Source organism: Fistularia commersonii, chromosome 2, assembly GCF_037954325.1.
Source record: "Fistularia commersonii isolate RoL2024-O1a breed Wild chromosome 2, RoL_Fcom_v1.0, whole genome shotgun sequence".
NCBI lineage: Eukaryota > Metazoa > Chordata > Actinopteri > Syngnathiformes > Fistulariidae > Fistularia > Fistularia commersonii.
The window spans coordinates 15006127-15020325 of record NC_141285.1 but is presented as its reverse complement, the minus strand read 5'-3'; the positions used below and the strand labels follow the sequence as shown (position 1 = coordinate 15020325).

Here is a 14199-nt window from a genome sequence, read left to right as displayed (position 1 = left end):
AATAACACATCTTCACACACATTCACTATCTAAAACCAGACTTCTTCTCCTTTCGGCTTTTCCCTTCAAGGGTTGCCACAGCAAATCAACCTTCTCCATCCAACCCTATTCTCTGTATCCTCCTCTCCAACACCAACTACCTTCATGTCCTCTCTCACTATGTCCATAAATCTTCTCTTTGGTCTTCCCCGAGACCTCCTGCCTGGCAGCTCCAATTGCAGCATCCGTCCAATATTTTCACTATCCCTCCTCTATACATGACCGAAACATCGCAGACTGGCTTCTCTGACCTTCCCTCCAAAACATCTAACATGTAGTGTTCCTCTGATAGACTCATTCCTGATCCTATCCATCCTGGTCACTCCTAAAAAGAACCATGGCAGCTTCATCTCTGTGACCTCTAGTTCTGCCTCCTGTCTTTTCGTCATTGTTACTGTTTCTAGGCCATACAACATCGCTGGTCCAACCACTGTCTTGTATACCTTTCGTTTCATTCTGGCTGGTAGTCTTCTATTGCGTAGTAGTACCCCTGACACTTTTCTCCACCCACTCCAACCTGCTTAGACCCAACTCTTCGCCTCTTTTCCACACTCTCCGCTGCTCTGGACTGTTGACCCCAAGTACCTGATTCATAACCTGACTATAAAGAAAATAAGTGAAACCCAGCTGTCATCATCTGGCCAATTTGTTTATAATTAATTCATCTTTGACAAAGCAGCCACAATGTCCTCCAACCAAGATTTATAGAAGTAAACATCTCCTAGAAGCCACTGCTCCTAAAATAGTACACTTAACTCTTATATGTCATCAAAAGCGTTTAATCAATTGACTTATGAGAAAGGGCTAAAAAGGAGAGAGGGCAGAAGGAAGATAGAAGAAATAACATGAGTACAAAGAGTGTTGAGGAAGTGTGGCTGTCAAGCACCAGACTCTTAGCTTCTCCATGTGAAAACTCTTTGTTAGCTTTGAATGTCTCCCCTCTTTTAAAACAGCTTTATGAAGTGGAACCTAGCCAAATTCACTCTGCTTCCTGTGAATACTACTCTTTCTTGCTCTCTCTCTCTCTCTCCCTCTCTCTCTCTCTCTCTCTCACACACACACACACACACACACACACACACACACACACACACACAAATTTATACTTATACCCATAAAAACTGCATGTTTTCTTTGTATTCAGCGAGAAGAAATGGCAAACATTGGATGTAGAAATACATCCATTAATAACTAATTCAAACATTTTTTTTAATTTGATTCATAACCTTGTGTGTGCAATGTGGATATCATGTAATTCCAAAAATAATAATGCTCTAAGCTGTGCTGATTGCAAATGTCAGAGTAAGGTTTTAGCTTTTGTTGTGTTTGGTTTGGTTTTTATTAGGCATCTGTGGGTTTGATAGCATTTATCAACACATTTCATCCATTCCAATGAAAAATAAAGGATCATCTTAATCGGATAAGGAATATTAGGATAATTAATGACTTGATGTGGTCAAAAAAGACACTCATCAAACCTGAAGTAATTCCTGTCAGGGGGACTAATGAAGGTGTCAGGGGGAGGGGCAATGATTGTGTGTGGCTGGGCGTTACGGATTAACACACACACACACACACACACACACACACACACACATACACACACACACACACACACACACACATATGCATAGATTGGCTTTAGAGGATTTAACGGGTGTGAGCAAGAAGGATTTAGGGAGTGGCGATTTTGCATCTAGGCAAAGTCAAATCAAAGAATGTCAGACTGTTCAAACATCCCCCAGACACTCTTTCATTGTCCCTGGATACATCTTACTCACATTGTGAAAGAGCGAGGTGTTGCCTATCTCAGAGACTAAACTGAGAGGAGTGTTATACTATGTTGTCTGCTATTGATTTCTGACTTAAAACGTTGTCCCCCTTCACATGTATGACCTTCTGTGGCAGTAAATATTGAAGTGTTTCCTGGGGATATTGTATTGGACATAGGAATGCCATAGCATACAATACGTTAAATTATTTGCACCATTCTTTAGTTTTATTGTACGTCTGTGGCTGAGACTGTCTTGACTTCATGGGAAGTGTCTACATATCCATGTCTGGACTTTTCTGGGTTGACCTACTACTCTCCTTTTTTGATGACACACAATTCAGTCCCGGTAATATGGACTCCAACACCACCAACACCCCCACCATCCATCAGGTTGATCTCCACATGAAAGAGGTCGCAAGCTCATTACCACAGCTTGGGGCTCATCGGGCCTCCGGTCCCCAGGCCCTTTATAAGCCAGATGATGAAGAAATGTAGCCGGAAGAAACAGCAGTCAAAGAAATCTTATATACGGCTTGCCATCCAGGCAGCCAGGTGTTCAAGATACTGATAAGACATGGGAAGGAAGTAATGGTGGGGGAGGAAGTGAAGTGATACTTGGGCAAGGTATGGAGAGGAACCGAAGTACAGCAAAGGGGGCGATAATGGGGGAATAGCAAGAGCTGAAGAAGGCAGGGGCTTTATACTCCTATCTCCGTGTGGTGTTTCATCTTTTGGTGGGCCCCAGTTTCGCCCAGGCCTCCCTAGCAAAGTCAGACTTTGAAGTGATAATGGGACTTTTAGCTAATGCTCCACTGCAGGTGCCCCTGGCTCCCTCTTCCTCTCTTTTTCCCAGTCCATCCACACAGATGAGAGGGGATGGAAATCCTTTTAAAATTCTATAGATGAGTCCTATGTTTCGGCTCCCTGCTCCTCATTCTTTCTTATCCGTAGTCCACCAACTACATTTACAGTGTTTGCACAAAATTACACTTCCCAGTGTTACTGTCCGTCACTTTCAGACCCACTGCTTCTCTTCCTCATTTTAAAAGCTTCCCACTCCTTTTCTTCTTCCTCTGTTTACTTGACTGCATCATATTGCAATTGCAGGTTGGGGAGTGAGAAAAAACAAATTACTGTTCTTGGAGGAGAAATGATAATTTTTACAAGCTGCAAGGAAAAAAAATCAAGATTAAAATAGTCATATGAATAATAATTGCTAAAGGTGTGCCTATTCCTCCTCTGTTGCTACTTTATTACTTTATTCATTTCCTCCTGTCTGTTTTTCTCTCGGTCAAACTCTAGCAATATCAGTCAATACTCAAAGAATATTTCATCCCTTTTGCTCCCTTTGAGGTGTCAGATTGGTGTGACTGCAGGCCTTCATGGTTACAATGCACAACAGGTGAACACACACACACATACACACACACACACACACACACACACTCATGAACTTGTCTACAGCATCGATGTAACATTCATTTTTGGAGGCTTTATTTTGTTGGGGTAAGTGTGTGCGCATGTGCGTATATCTGTGTGCCCTTAACTGAAACAGCGAGAAAGGGAATCGATACCACCTCCAAGCGATTTCCTCTTTCACTGTGTACAAAGCTACGAATAAATGATACCCCCCACACAGAAAAACAATATCTCTTGGTCTCGCCTCCTCCGTCCTCTCTTCCTTTCTGCCTCTCTCACATATGCACACACATAAGCTTGTCCACATATACACAACTACACACTTTGAGGTTAATAAGATCACTGCTTCATGCTGTGATAGTTGTAAGACTGTATTTTGAAAGGAAAACAATATTGCAAAGCAACGTTTCAGTCAAGTTTTTCTTTTTTTGCTATGCACACTGGCTCTGCACCACTTGGAATGTGGGCAGTTCCCTTACCAAAGCAGACAAGTGTCTTTTGTTTGTCTGAGAGGTGAGTAACGTGCAGAGATGGTAGACACAGCTAAGATGCTTTTGGTTGTATTATAAATATTTTTACCATTGATACCCTAACTATTTGAACTACTACCATCAGATGCTCTCTGTCTTTTTCAACAAGTCCCCCTTGCAATCATATTATGAATCATTTCTCTGAAATACTAGGATGAAAACATAATTCATTAACAGCCATGTTGGATCGAACTGAGAGTTTCAATGATTTTTACCTTTATATCTAAAATAAAGCTCTAAGGACAGATGTTCACAGTTGTGCACTATATTAATGTGTAATGTCTCATTCTGCAGCAATGTAATGCTTTCTTGGGCTGGGCATTAAAAGTACAAAGTACACATTTTTTTATAAAAAGTTGTGAGGATTATAGAGCGTTGCTGTTAGAGCCTCGGATAAGACACCAAGGCTGTGAAGAAGAGAGCATTGATTTTAGGCTTATCTAGTATGGCTATGTTCATAGATAACACCTTTGAAAACTCGGAAGATGGGAAGAATATTTTTCATGTAGCTTTTGTCAGAAGACATCATCAAGGAGACTTCAACCATGCTGGCAGAAAAACGTGCGCCAGTTGACCATCTTGAAGTTTGATAGCTAAAATTGAAACTAGTAAACCAGAGTCAATATTACCTCTGTGTTATTAATTTTCTTCTGTATGAAGAAAATCACACCATCTTCTCAAGTTCAGCCACTGTGTGGAAGTATCTCTGGGGCCTGTGGAGTCTCTAGAACAAAAGACCTGGAGGTGTGCTAAGTATAAAAGTCTGAGAATGGACCTGTATACCACAGACGCAGTGGAGACACAGTCCAAACACACACAGACACACAGCATGCAGACGTGCACGCACGCATGTGCGCTTGCCACACACACTCGCACACACTGTAATATAGCCATGGGGAAGAGGAAGGAGTTTAACCCGAGATTCCTCTTCCAGGGATAAAGGGATGTGTCTAAACCCCATAATTATATATGCACACACATATAGACGGACACAACTAAAAATCTTAAAATCTCTTTCCGTCCATTATACCACAGATTTCCCAAGCAGTTGAGTCACATCTGCCTCACCAGATATTTAGCTCCTTGACCTATTTCACCTACCAACTTCTGCTTTCAGTGTGTATTCCACCCAAGTCAAAACCCTGCACAGCACTGGTTTCTAGGGCGGTGTGTATGTGGGTATGTGGGTAATGTCATGTGTGATTTTGTGTGTGCATGCTGTTTTTTCTTTTCTTTCTTCAGCAGTTAATCTTGTTGGTTTTAATTGGAATGAGACAGACACAAATTTTAAGGCTAATTTACTAGCAATAAACACCTAAAACATACCACACATGGCTGAAAATGCAGTTTGTGAGCCACAGAAGAACAGAATGCTAACTTGCAATCTTCCCACTCATGCATATGCATTCATAAAAGATCCAAAGAAAGTGTGGGAGTTCTGGGCAAGAAACATGGGAAGAAAACACACACAGAGTCTGACTGACCTTCTTTAAGCAGGTTTAGAAGATTTGCATGTTTAGTACATGAACAGACGGATCTTCAGCAGAAGAAATACAATTTAGCAGTAGTAGTTTGATTTTCCATCCTATTTCATTTTGTCCTCTTTCCTTAATACAGACAACACTGTGATTTTGGACATGTTTTTCTGCCCATTCAGGATGAAATGTTGTCTGGTTATCATCCATTTACAAACATGTCAAAATCTTCTTGTGGCAACTGAACTTGATTTTCTTCAAGTGTAGTCGCTACAAAAAGATTTTGACAAAAATTAACCATGACCAAGTTGACTGAGAACCTCCACAAGCATTTACAAATATGATTAATTAATTTTGTATCAGGTTCGGGTCAACTTTGCTCCATAGACAGTTCATTAGCGCCAGCAACTTAATTCTGAGCTGATGTTATCGTCATCTTTTATCCCGACTGGTTAACTCCTGCTGACTTTTAGCATTGGTTGGTGCTTGACCCAGAATTGAAGGAATCATCACGGTTGTAAGAATCTATGGTGGGGGGTGGTGATTTGCAGTGATGTTGGACCTGCGGCAGATTTGGTACATTAAGTGGAATATGAACGGACACTGTGTGTGTTCTCTCAGGAGGCTGGCTCAGGCACTGTTTGTGTTGCTCTGTTCAATGTATATAAAAGAGTGAGGTCATAGGAAAAAAAAAAATAGAAGTTTTCTGTACATTTGTTGGACATATGCACGGGGCAAAACTGGTAGATTTGTTTTCTGCATCAAAGGACCAAAGGAAACTTTTCATGGGTTTAAAACTTTCCCGCCACCCACCCGTGCCAGGAGGAGCCCACCTGGGATATATCCAATCCTGTGCTCCACATTGTTGGATGCATCCTGTACCTTAGCAGCTCATAACAAGAGATTACACACAGCGAGTCTAGTTTTCTTTACCCACAGCCCTTCTGCAAAAGGATCCAGGGTTAGTGGTGATGGATATGCCAGATCTTCCACTGAAGCATAACGACATGCACAGATGTACTGGATCAGGGAAACACCGATTGCAGGGAGATTTTATTCAATTAAGGTTGTGATGTATGACCTGGCTTTCTCATTCAGATAAATCTATGCTCATACTCCAGTCTAATTTACCGTGCAGAGCAGTTAAACGCACACTTCTCCACATACAAATGAGACATCTCAACTTGTATTAGATGGGTTGCTGTTGGCTGGCCTGGTTTGTCACATTCCACAAGCCCTTGTTTGGAGATTCCAAGGAGTGTGTGTGTTTGTATCTGTGAGAGGACATGAGGGCAGTGTTTTCTCCTCTGTGTGTCACTTCCAATCTGGACCAGATGAAGCAAGCCATCACTGAGGCAAACTGTCAGCTGTGGCACAGAGAAGAGGAGGAGGAGAAGGCTTCTTCAGCCGCTCTGCGAGTGAAATCCCTGTGTGTGTGTATACCAATGACGGATCTAGACCACACTGTGATGTCTTATTCATGCCGTATCAATTCATAATGACCAGGCCAGTTCCCATTTCAAGAACAAGCATGCACACACATTCACAAATTACGCATATGTACAATTGGGCAGTCATTGTAGCAGAATGTGCCCATGTATGTTTGCTCGAATATCAAAACTGGTATAAGTGGGCATGTAGGGCAACACGCACCAGATACTGGGAGCACACATACACATATGAAACACTGATGTCCCAGGACTTTAGTGTGAATATTTTACAAGCCTCAATCCATCTGTTCAATTATTCACAAAGAAGGACACACAACAAATATAAACACCACTGTCTCTCTGCTTCTTTGTGGCATCCTTTCTTTGCACCTCTGACCAGCTTACTGTTTCTTTTTCGACCATTTTCTTCTTCGGCCTGTCTTTTCTTCTCTGTCTCTCTCTCTTGGTCCCCTTGTGCTGTGGTTTTGAATATTTCAGATGGCAGAGTGGTTTTTAAATTACCCCCTTTTGGCTTCCGCTCTCCTCACATTGGTTTGGTCTGCATTTCTCTCTCACACACAGTCCAACTCGTAAAGAAAACAGTGACAAGCCATAAAAGCCACTTTTACCAGCTGACAAGAACAGGGGCAGGAAGAGGGGCAGGGATTGAGACCTGCCTAGTTGGATTCAGCCAGTCTCTAGGTCAGGAGTTTTGTGTAAAAACTCAAAAGTTTATAAGGGGTAAAAGGCAGCTTACGTTTAGTGGTAGCGGAGGTTTTTGAATAATTTTGTAGATTCCACTCTGTAGCCACACTCTTGTGATTTAACTTTGACTCCAGCTAAATCTGTACATTGCTCTATGTGTTTACTTTGTGACATTAAAGTTGCAGTCAAGAAATCACGATGTCAGCCATTGATGGCACAGTAACCTTACGATGAAGACGGGTTGCCACAGGGTCTGCTGCCAAGAGGGGGCCAAAACAGTCTTCTGAGAGACAGAGAGACCCTGCACGTTGAGGTGGGTCATTCATCAGCAGAGACAAAGAGAGGGAAATGACCAGCTTGGGCCATTAATAGCCTGCCAGGCACACAAACATGGACACGCATGGGTACGTTCTCTCTCTCTCTCTCTCTCTCTCTCTCTCTATCTCACATATACACAGACATATACGCACACACACACGCACACACATGCACGCACACAGCAGTATAAAAATTCTTTCTTTTTTAGAATTCAAAAAAAATTTGCATTAGTCCTTCATGTTGCCATAAGCAAAATGTCAAAACACCTGATTTGCTATCTTTGCATTAGAAAACATCCTGAATAACCAAAGATAGTTTATCAGCCAATATATGCTGTATGAAAAGAGAAAGTTATTATAAGAAAAGTACCAACACGACAGCAAAGACATGGTTTAGCATATTACCCATTCTATGTCCTTTAACTCTATGCCTAAAATGTCAGGTCTAGGCGAGCACTTATTGGGCATACATCTTGTCAAGCGTCTGCTACGCTAGCTCCTTCCACTGAGCCGCCCATCCCCGATACGGCTCCCCTCACCCTGTCCGTGCATGCTTGGTCCTCCTGCCTGGTTTGCCAGTTCCTGCCCTGCATCCTCCTGCCTGTTCCTGCCCTACCAAGACAGTGTGTGCCTGTTCACCTGGTCAAAGTAAACTTGCTGTTTCAAACCCTGTCTGTTTAGGTGTGGGGTCTTGGTGTCTGCATGTGGGTCCTACCTCTGACCAGTAACATAAAAGATTGTCTTTTTTTTTTTGTGACAAATGCAAATACTACTTAAAGTAGCTGATGTGTTTTTTCAACCATACCATGATAAACTGTTTCCATTTTTTCTATAATTATGAGCTCAAACATTTTACTGTAACTTGTCTTGATGAAAAATGTTATGTTTAACCGTCACAAAAACGGCTCTTGGCATTTACCCAAAATGAATAAGGTGCAATGAATCAACGCATCTACTGTAATGTCTTTGTTAAACTGTGACATTATACTAATACAGAAAACTTTAAACTAAAAATGAAATTTAGTTTTTTTGACTTCTCTGAGATCAGAGGATACATTAAAATAGGGACTGGCTGTGCTTCTTTTCCTAGCTTTAACTATGTATGCATTTGTAAGATGTTTACTGCCTGGCTTTCCTTGCTTGTCAATTATATGGTGGGCAATCACCTACAGTGACAAAGAACCATCTCCAGGCGTGACTGTTTAGACGAAAGAGAAGAAATCCAGGCATGAGTGAATCAATCTCTAGCAACGAAGAATCAACAAACAGAAAACACAGCATCCCTTAGATGCTAATTCTGAGTAGTCATCTCAACACGTAGTTGAAGTTTTACTTTAATCTACAGTTGAAGCCATATAAAAAAGGTGATCCCCTGTATATTCCCGCCAAGGTATTCCATATATTAGCACACAGGGATGTAATTATAGGGAATATAATAGTTATCCTGTGCCTCTTTATGGTTTTAATCTCTCCCCTGATCTCTCTCTTAGGACACACTGCCAGCGTTTTTTTTCAGTTTGTGTTTTTAGATTTTATGTACATCCGTCGTCAAGCATTAACAAATGAAGGATGGAAAAACATCTGAGGGAAGAAAGAGACACGCATCTTCTCTGCTCTTTTGCCAGCATACCTTCAGCTCCTCCAGTTGAACAGGTCGCACAACACCATTCCCTCTTCTGAACTCAAACCTCCATGGGAGAACCACAAGGGAAATCCTCTCTCCACCAATAAATAGCACACATCAGCCATTATGAAAGCAACATTCCTTTAGACAAGCATGTGCTGTTGCTGACATGTTTGTGGTGGCAACAAGCAAACAAGTTAATGAAAAACCACAAAATACCCCACCTCCTGCTCACCCACCCTGACCCTAAACCAGATGCTCTTCCCCCCGGGCCAGCTATCAGGCTAACTGTTCTGCAGTCCTCTCTCTCACCTATTTTTCCCTCCATCCTTTTTCCCCCTGTCCTTCCTGTAGGAGCTCTCCCACGGTGAAAAGACAGTAATTACAGACGTGGATGAGTAGATTACAGATCTGAGATTTAGAGGAAATGGGATGAGGACAACTCTGGGGCAGTAGGCGAAGGGGGATATAGGTTGTTAACAGTGATGAATGTAACTCTATTTTCACTTACGTTCTGTGCTGTTCCTCTCACCTATGCACCACTATTCCCATGCTTTTTTGTCACCGCCATCCATCACAGACAGCTTTGACTAACTCTAACTATCTCTAATAATCTCTAATCAATTGCAATTATCTCTGCTCTGCTCCTCATGCATCAGTGTCTGGTATCTTTCAGACGGGGGATAAAGCCAGATAAGTGAGGGAGCAAATAGCAACCCATTCATCTCTCTCAACAGAGCAGAAGATATACATGCTGTGCTTTAGATTTACTCTTATTTTATTCCTTACGGTTCTGATCTCTGAAGCAGGACATTTATGTTGATATGAATGTCTTAGTATGCACAGTCTCAGGATAAACAAACCATGGAATTGATGCAGTTCCAACCAACATTGTTATTGATTGATATATCATTTATTGATATGTAAAAGAAGCTGCCAGGATCTGACCTGCTGTAAGGCCATTGTTCCCAGTGTCACCCTATTAGGAAGTGAAGTGCTTAAAAAATACTTGTAGGATGACAGTTCTCCGCTCATTTTACCAGTAGCCTTTTTGTTGTAAGCCCTCTTGGCTTTTGCCTCCACATTTTAATGAGAACAAGAGCCCCACCCCCAACAACTTTTTGTTTGTCCTCTCAGCAGGACGCCAAGCACGAACAGATACTTTACACGTTGTGCCCCAATCTCTCAACCCAGAATGGCAAAAAGAGAGTCAAAAAACAGAGTAAAAGACCGAGAGCAGAGAGAAACAGAGAGAGAGAAAGGGGGGGCAATTAATTGTCTGTCAAAAATAGGAGGAAAAATCTGGGATAGAACACCACCCTAGGCCTGTGGTCTTTTACATTAACTTCTCTGGTAAGGATCATTAGGTGAACCTTAACAAGCCCCAGTGAGCACTTTGAGGTTTTGCAAAGACACATACAAACATATATGAAGCTATATATTCTCTGTCTCTGTCTCTCTGTCTCTGTCCGCCACACACACAAGCACAAATGAAACAGCAGCAAAAGTCGTCCTCCGGGAACTGAGAACCTTTTAAGTCCATTAAAAGCTGCTGGCAGCAGAGAGACAAGCTGTAACCTAACCGCATCAGACTGGAACCAGAACCCACCGTGTGGCCTAGACACATCAGGAGTTAAGAAACACATTCAAAAATCTTTGTCTTTTCCTGCTGTTCCTGATCCCACACTACCAGACCTAATTTTAACAAGCAAGAACTCTTTCAAAGTAATATCTGTCAATCTTGCATGGGCACCATGCAGATTGCTTTATTTTTACTCCCACAGCACTGGATTGTACATTTGTTTTAACTGCTTAAGTACGTAGGAAATGTCCACACCTGAAAAGCTTCATGCTCTATTATAGTTCTCTTTTATCCAGCCAAGGATAAAGAACAAATGAGTGTATACACAGACACATTGTGAATCGATTAGGTAATGCTAACCAAGGTCTCATTCTCCAGAATGTGGCTGAAGACCCAGAGTAAGGTTTAGAATAATGAGCGTGAAGTTAGATTGGATGAAACAGGGGAGCTGTGTTAGCACAATCCTCTGGTTGTTGGCAGAGTCTGTTGCCCCAGATGGACTAATCATGCTTGTTCAAGGCCATCCACTGGTCTGGAAGGCCTCGATCTGCTATGTGTCCATTCCAGCTACATAGACAGCTCAGCTCAGTGTTAGGAAGCCACAAGCAGGTCAGCCTTGTCTCAAAGGATGAGGCTTATGCCCTAAAACCCTCCAGGATGACTTACGCATAATGATAGGTGACATGTTGCGATAGCTACGGGGAGGTGAGATAGATTAGATAGATTCAAGATGGAGTTAAACATCAAACACAAGATAAGCAGATGGGGGGCCGAGTCAAGGATCATAGGCTAGAACCACAATGTGCATAGGTTGGAGGGAAATCATTTTTCCAGGTCCCTGTGTTTCATTATTCCCAGATGCTCCAGGTAATCTGAACCTGAATAAAAATGAGCTGGAATGTCATCTAGCAACAGGGACACTGATTATCCTGGAGACAAAAAAAAAACATTCATTGAGCATTGTTGCAGATGGGAATAAAAGTTTAGCATTACTCTGGGATCGCGTCCCTCAATGCAATGCATGTGTATAAGAACGTGTGGGTGTGTGTCACAGTATGGGATTTGCTTTAAAGGTCTGACACAAAATGAGGATGGAGAAGACACGGGCAAAATGATCTCATTAAGCAACACAGAGCTCACTTCCCAGGCACCAAGTTTATCGCCTTACATATGCCATGGCTCATACTTCACCATTCCACCAACTTCCCTTCACCAGTAAATGCTATCACATATACAATCACATACAGATGATGCAGATGACTTAGCACAGAGGCCCTCCAACCTGAGATGAACTGAGATTTCTGTGTATCCAGTACATTTTGTCGAAACAAGATTAAGAACAATGCACCCCAGAAAAAAATGGATTGTTCATTAGGGGTGATGGCTGTCCAAGTAACTATAACTGAAACATAATTATTGTTTATATGAGTTAAAATCATGGTAGACAGTGTCAGACCACCGGAATCCCTACAGGGTAACATTGTAGTCCATGAGATGTTTGAGCAACAATAGGTCACCTGGGTCCAGAAACAAAAATAACAGTGTATTTACTTTTATCAACTACTGTTGATTAAAAAAGCAAATAGTTTACTTACAATCGGGACAGGGCGGGGTTCTTCTGAAACAGCAACTCAGGAAGCTGCTGCAGCTGATTGCGATTCAGCCGCCTGTAGTAAGGAAAACATGATCAATCCGTGTATCTGTTTGTGCATGACCAAGTGTGCATGCGCGCCTGCCTGCATGTGTTGGTGTCTATGTGTGCGTGTGCTTGTGTCAATGCATGTGTGCCCTTGAGTGTGTAGGCTGTGAATAATTTCTGCAAGAGGCCATAGAATCCGCTTAGCCACAGGCTATTGTGTTTCAGTCTGCACTGAATGTCACATAAATATCCAACTGAAAGTTCAGGGGAATTAAACTGCAAGTCAGAGACAGCACTGTAAATTATCTGCACAGTTAAATTACAATGCTCTGCCGGGTAGAATTCAGTTCTCTGCTGGCTTTTCCAAGCGTAATGGAATAGCTGCATTCCCATTTAAACAAGTGAATTACATTCACTGGCTATTCGAACATGCACAGATTAAATCTAAATTGAACCATCAATACATATGTTTATAAATCAACTCAGTGGTTGTGCAAGAATGATCATTGGAAAAGGGGGTTCATGTCAAAACATGCGTCTATGACTGGCAGGCTTTATGCAAATACAACATTTAAGTCAATGAGGAACAGACTGCTGCTAATCTTTTGAAAACCACAATTGTCTCCCTCATGACTGGCCCACTGGATGCACATGGGAGTGGATGCAGTGACTGAAGCACTGAGATGCTGAAAACCTGAAAGACAGGCCACTGCAATGCCTTTAGATGCTCTGAGACAGATGTTGGGACCTGTGCCACTCACTGTGTATACTGAGAAAAGTGGTCGGCCAACTGAGGTGGAGATTTAGTGTATAATGGGCATTAATGGTCTGCTGCAGCACACTGAACTCTACCTGCTAGTGGTTTAGTGGCTTTTGAACATTAGAGAAATGAGCCGCTTAATTTCCACATTGGTCTGGCACATTAGTTGGTCTACTGAAGTTTTGGAACCAGTTGAATATGGAGAAGTAGGGAAGGCAAGCAGTACGGGGCCTTGAGTTGAGTAATGTAAATTGTTAATGTGGGTTTCAGATCAGGGGAAAGTCTTTCATAGGTTAACCACTATGTATGCACGACAACATGTGTCCACGAAGCAATGTGCCTCACATGCATCCATGTAAGTGACACTATTGATTTGTTAATTATCCGGTTGAGGTATGGTTGACGATGTTTGTCTGTGCATTTTCACAGCGGGTTTACAAGCTGTCAGGGGGTCCCGGTGCTGTCCAGATGAGCCGGGATCCGCGGTGTGGGAGGCTTCTTAAGCCCACATATACCGCTAAGGGCATTCCTGTCAGGCAAAGCTAATAAAAGTACTCCCGGCCCACGCTGCACCCTCTCAGCACCATCAGACCTCAATGGAATGACAGAAAAGTGCCAAGCACTTGAGCCACCAATTACAGTTGGCTCCTCCTGTTAGTAACATTGCATTCCCCTAATACAAGTGCTCAGTTGAGATCAATTGAAGGGTGACATTTTTGTTTGAAGTTTAAGTTTAGAAAAGAAACAAAACTGGGCTATTTCTGTAAGGCCTTTCTCCAGACAGCCCTGAGTGGCACTCACAGTCTCTCCAGCTCCTTCATGTCATCAAAGGCCCCACGCTCAATCACAGTAATCTGATTCTCCATCAGCTGCCTGTACAAGGAGACAGAGTAGATAGAACAGTA

At 42.3% G+C, this 14199-nt stretch overlaps 1 protein-coding gene across 4 annotated transcripts in view; it reads right to left on the bottom strand.

The window, feature by feature from the left end:
- The window catches only part of slit1a (slit homolog 1a (Drosophila)), an 87075-nt gene that overhangs the window by 60050 nt on the left and 12826 nt on the right, over window positions 1-14199 (bottom strand). For all 4 annotated transcript variants that reach the window (XM_086169706.1, XM_086169721.1, XM_086169714.1 and 1 more), the window contains exons 3-4: window positions 14096-14167; window positions 12491-12562 (exon numbers count right to left, since the gene is read on the bottom strand). In XM_086169706.1, coding sequence (XP_086025832.1) covers window positions 12491-12562; window positions 14096-14167 — 144 coding nt within the window. The remainder of the gene's footprint in view (window positions 1-12490; window positions 12563-14095; window positions 14168-14199) is intronic.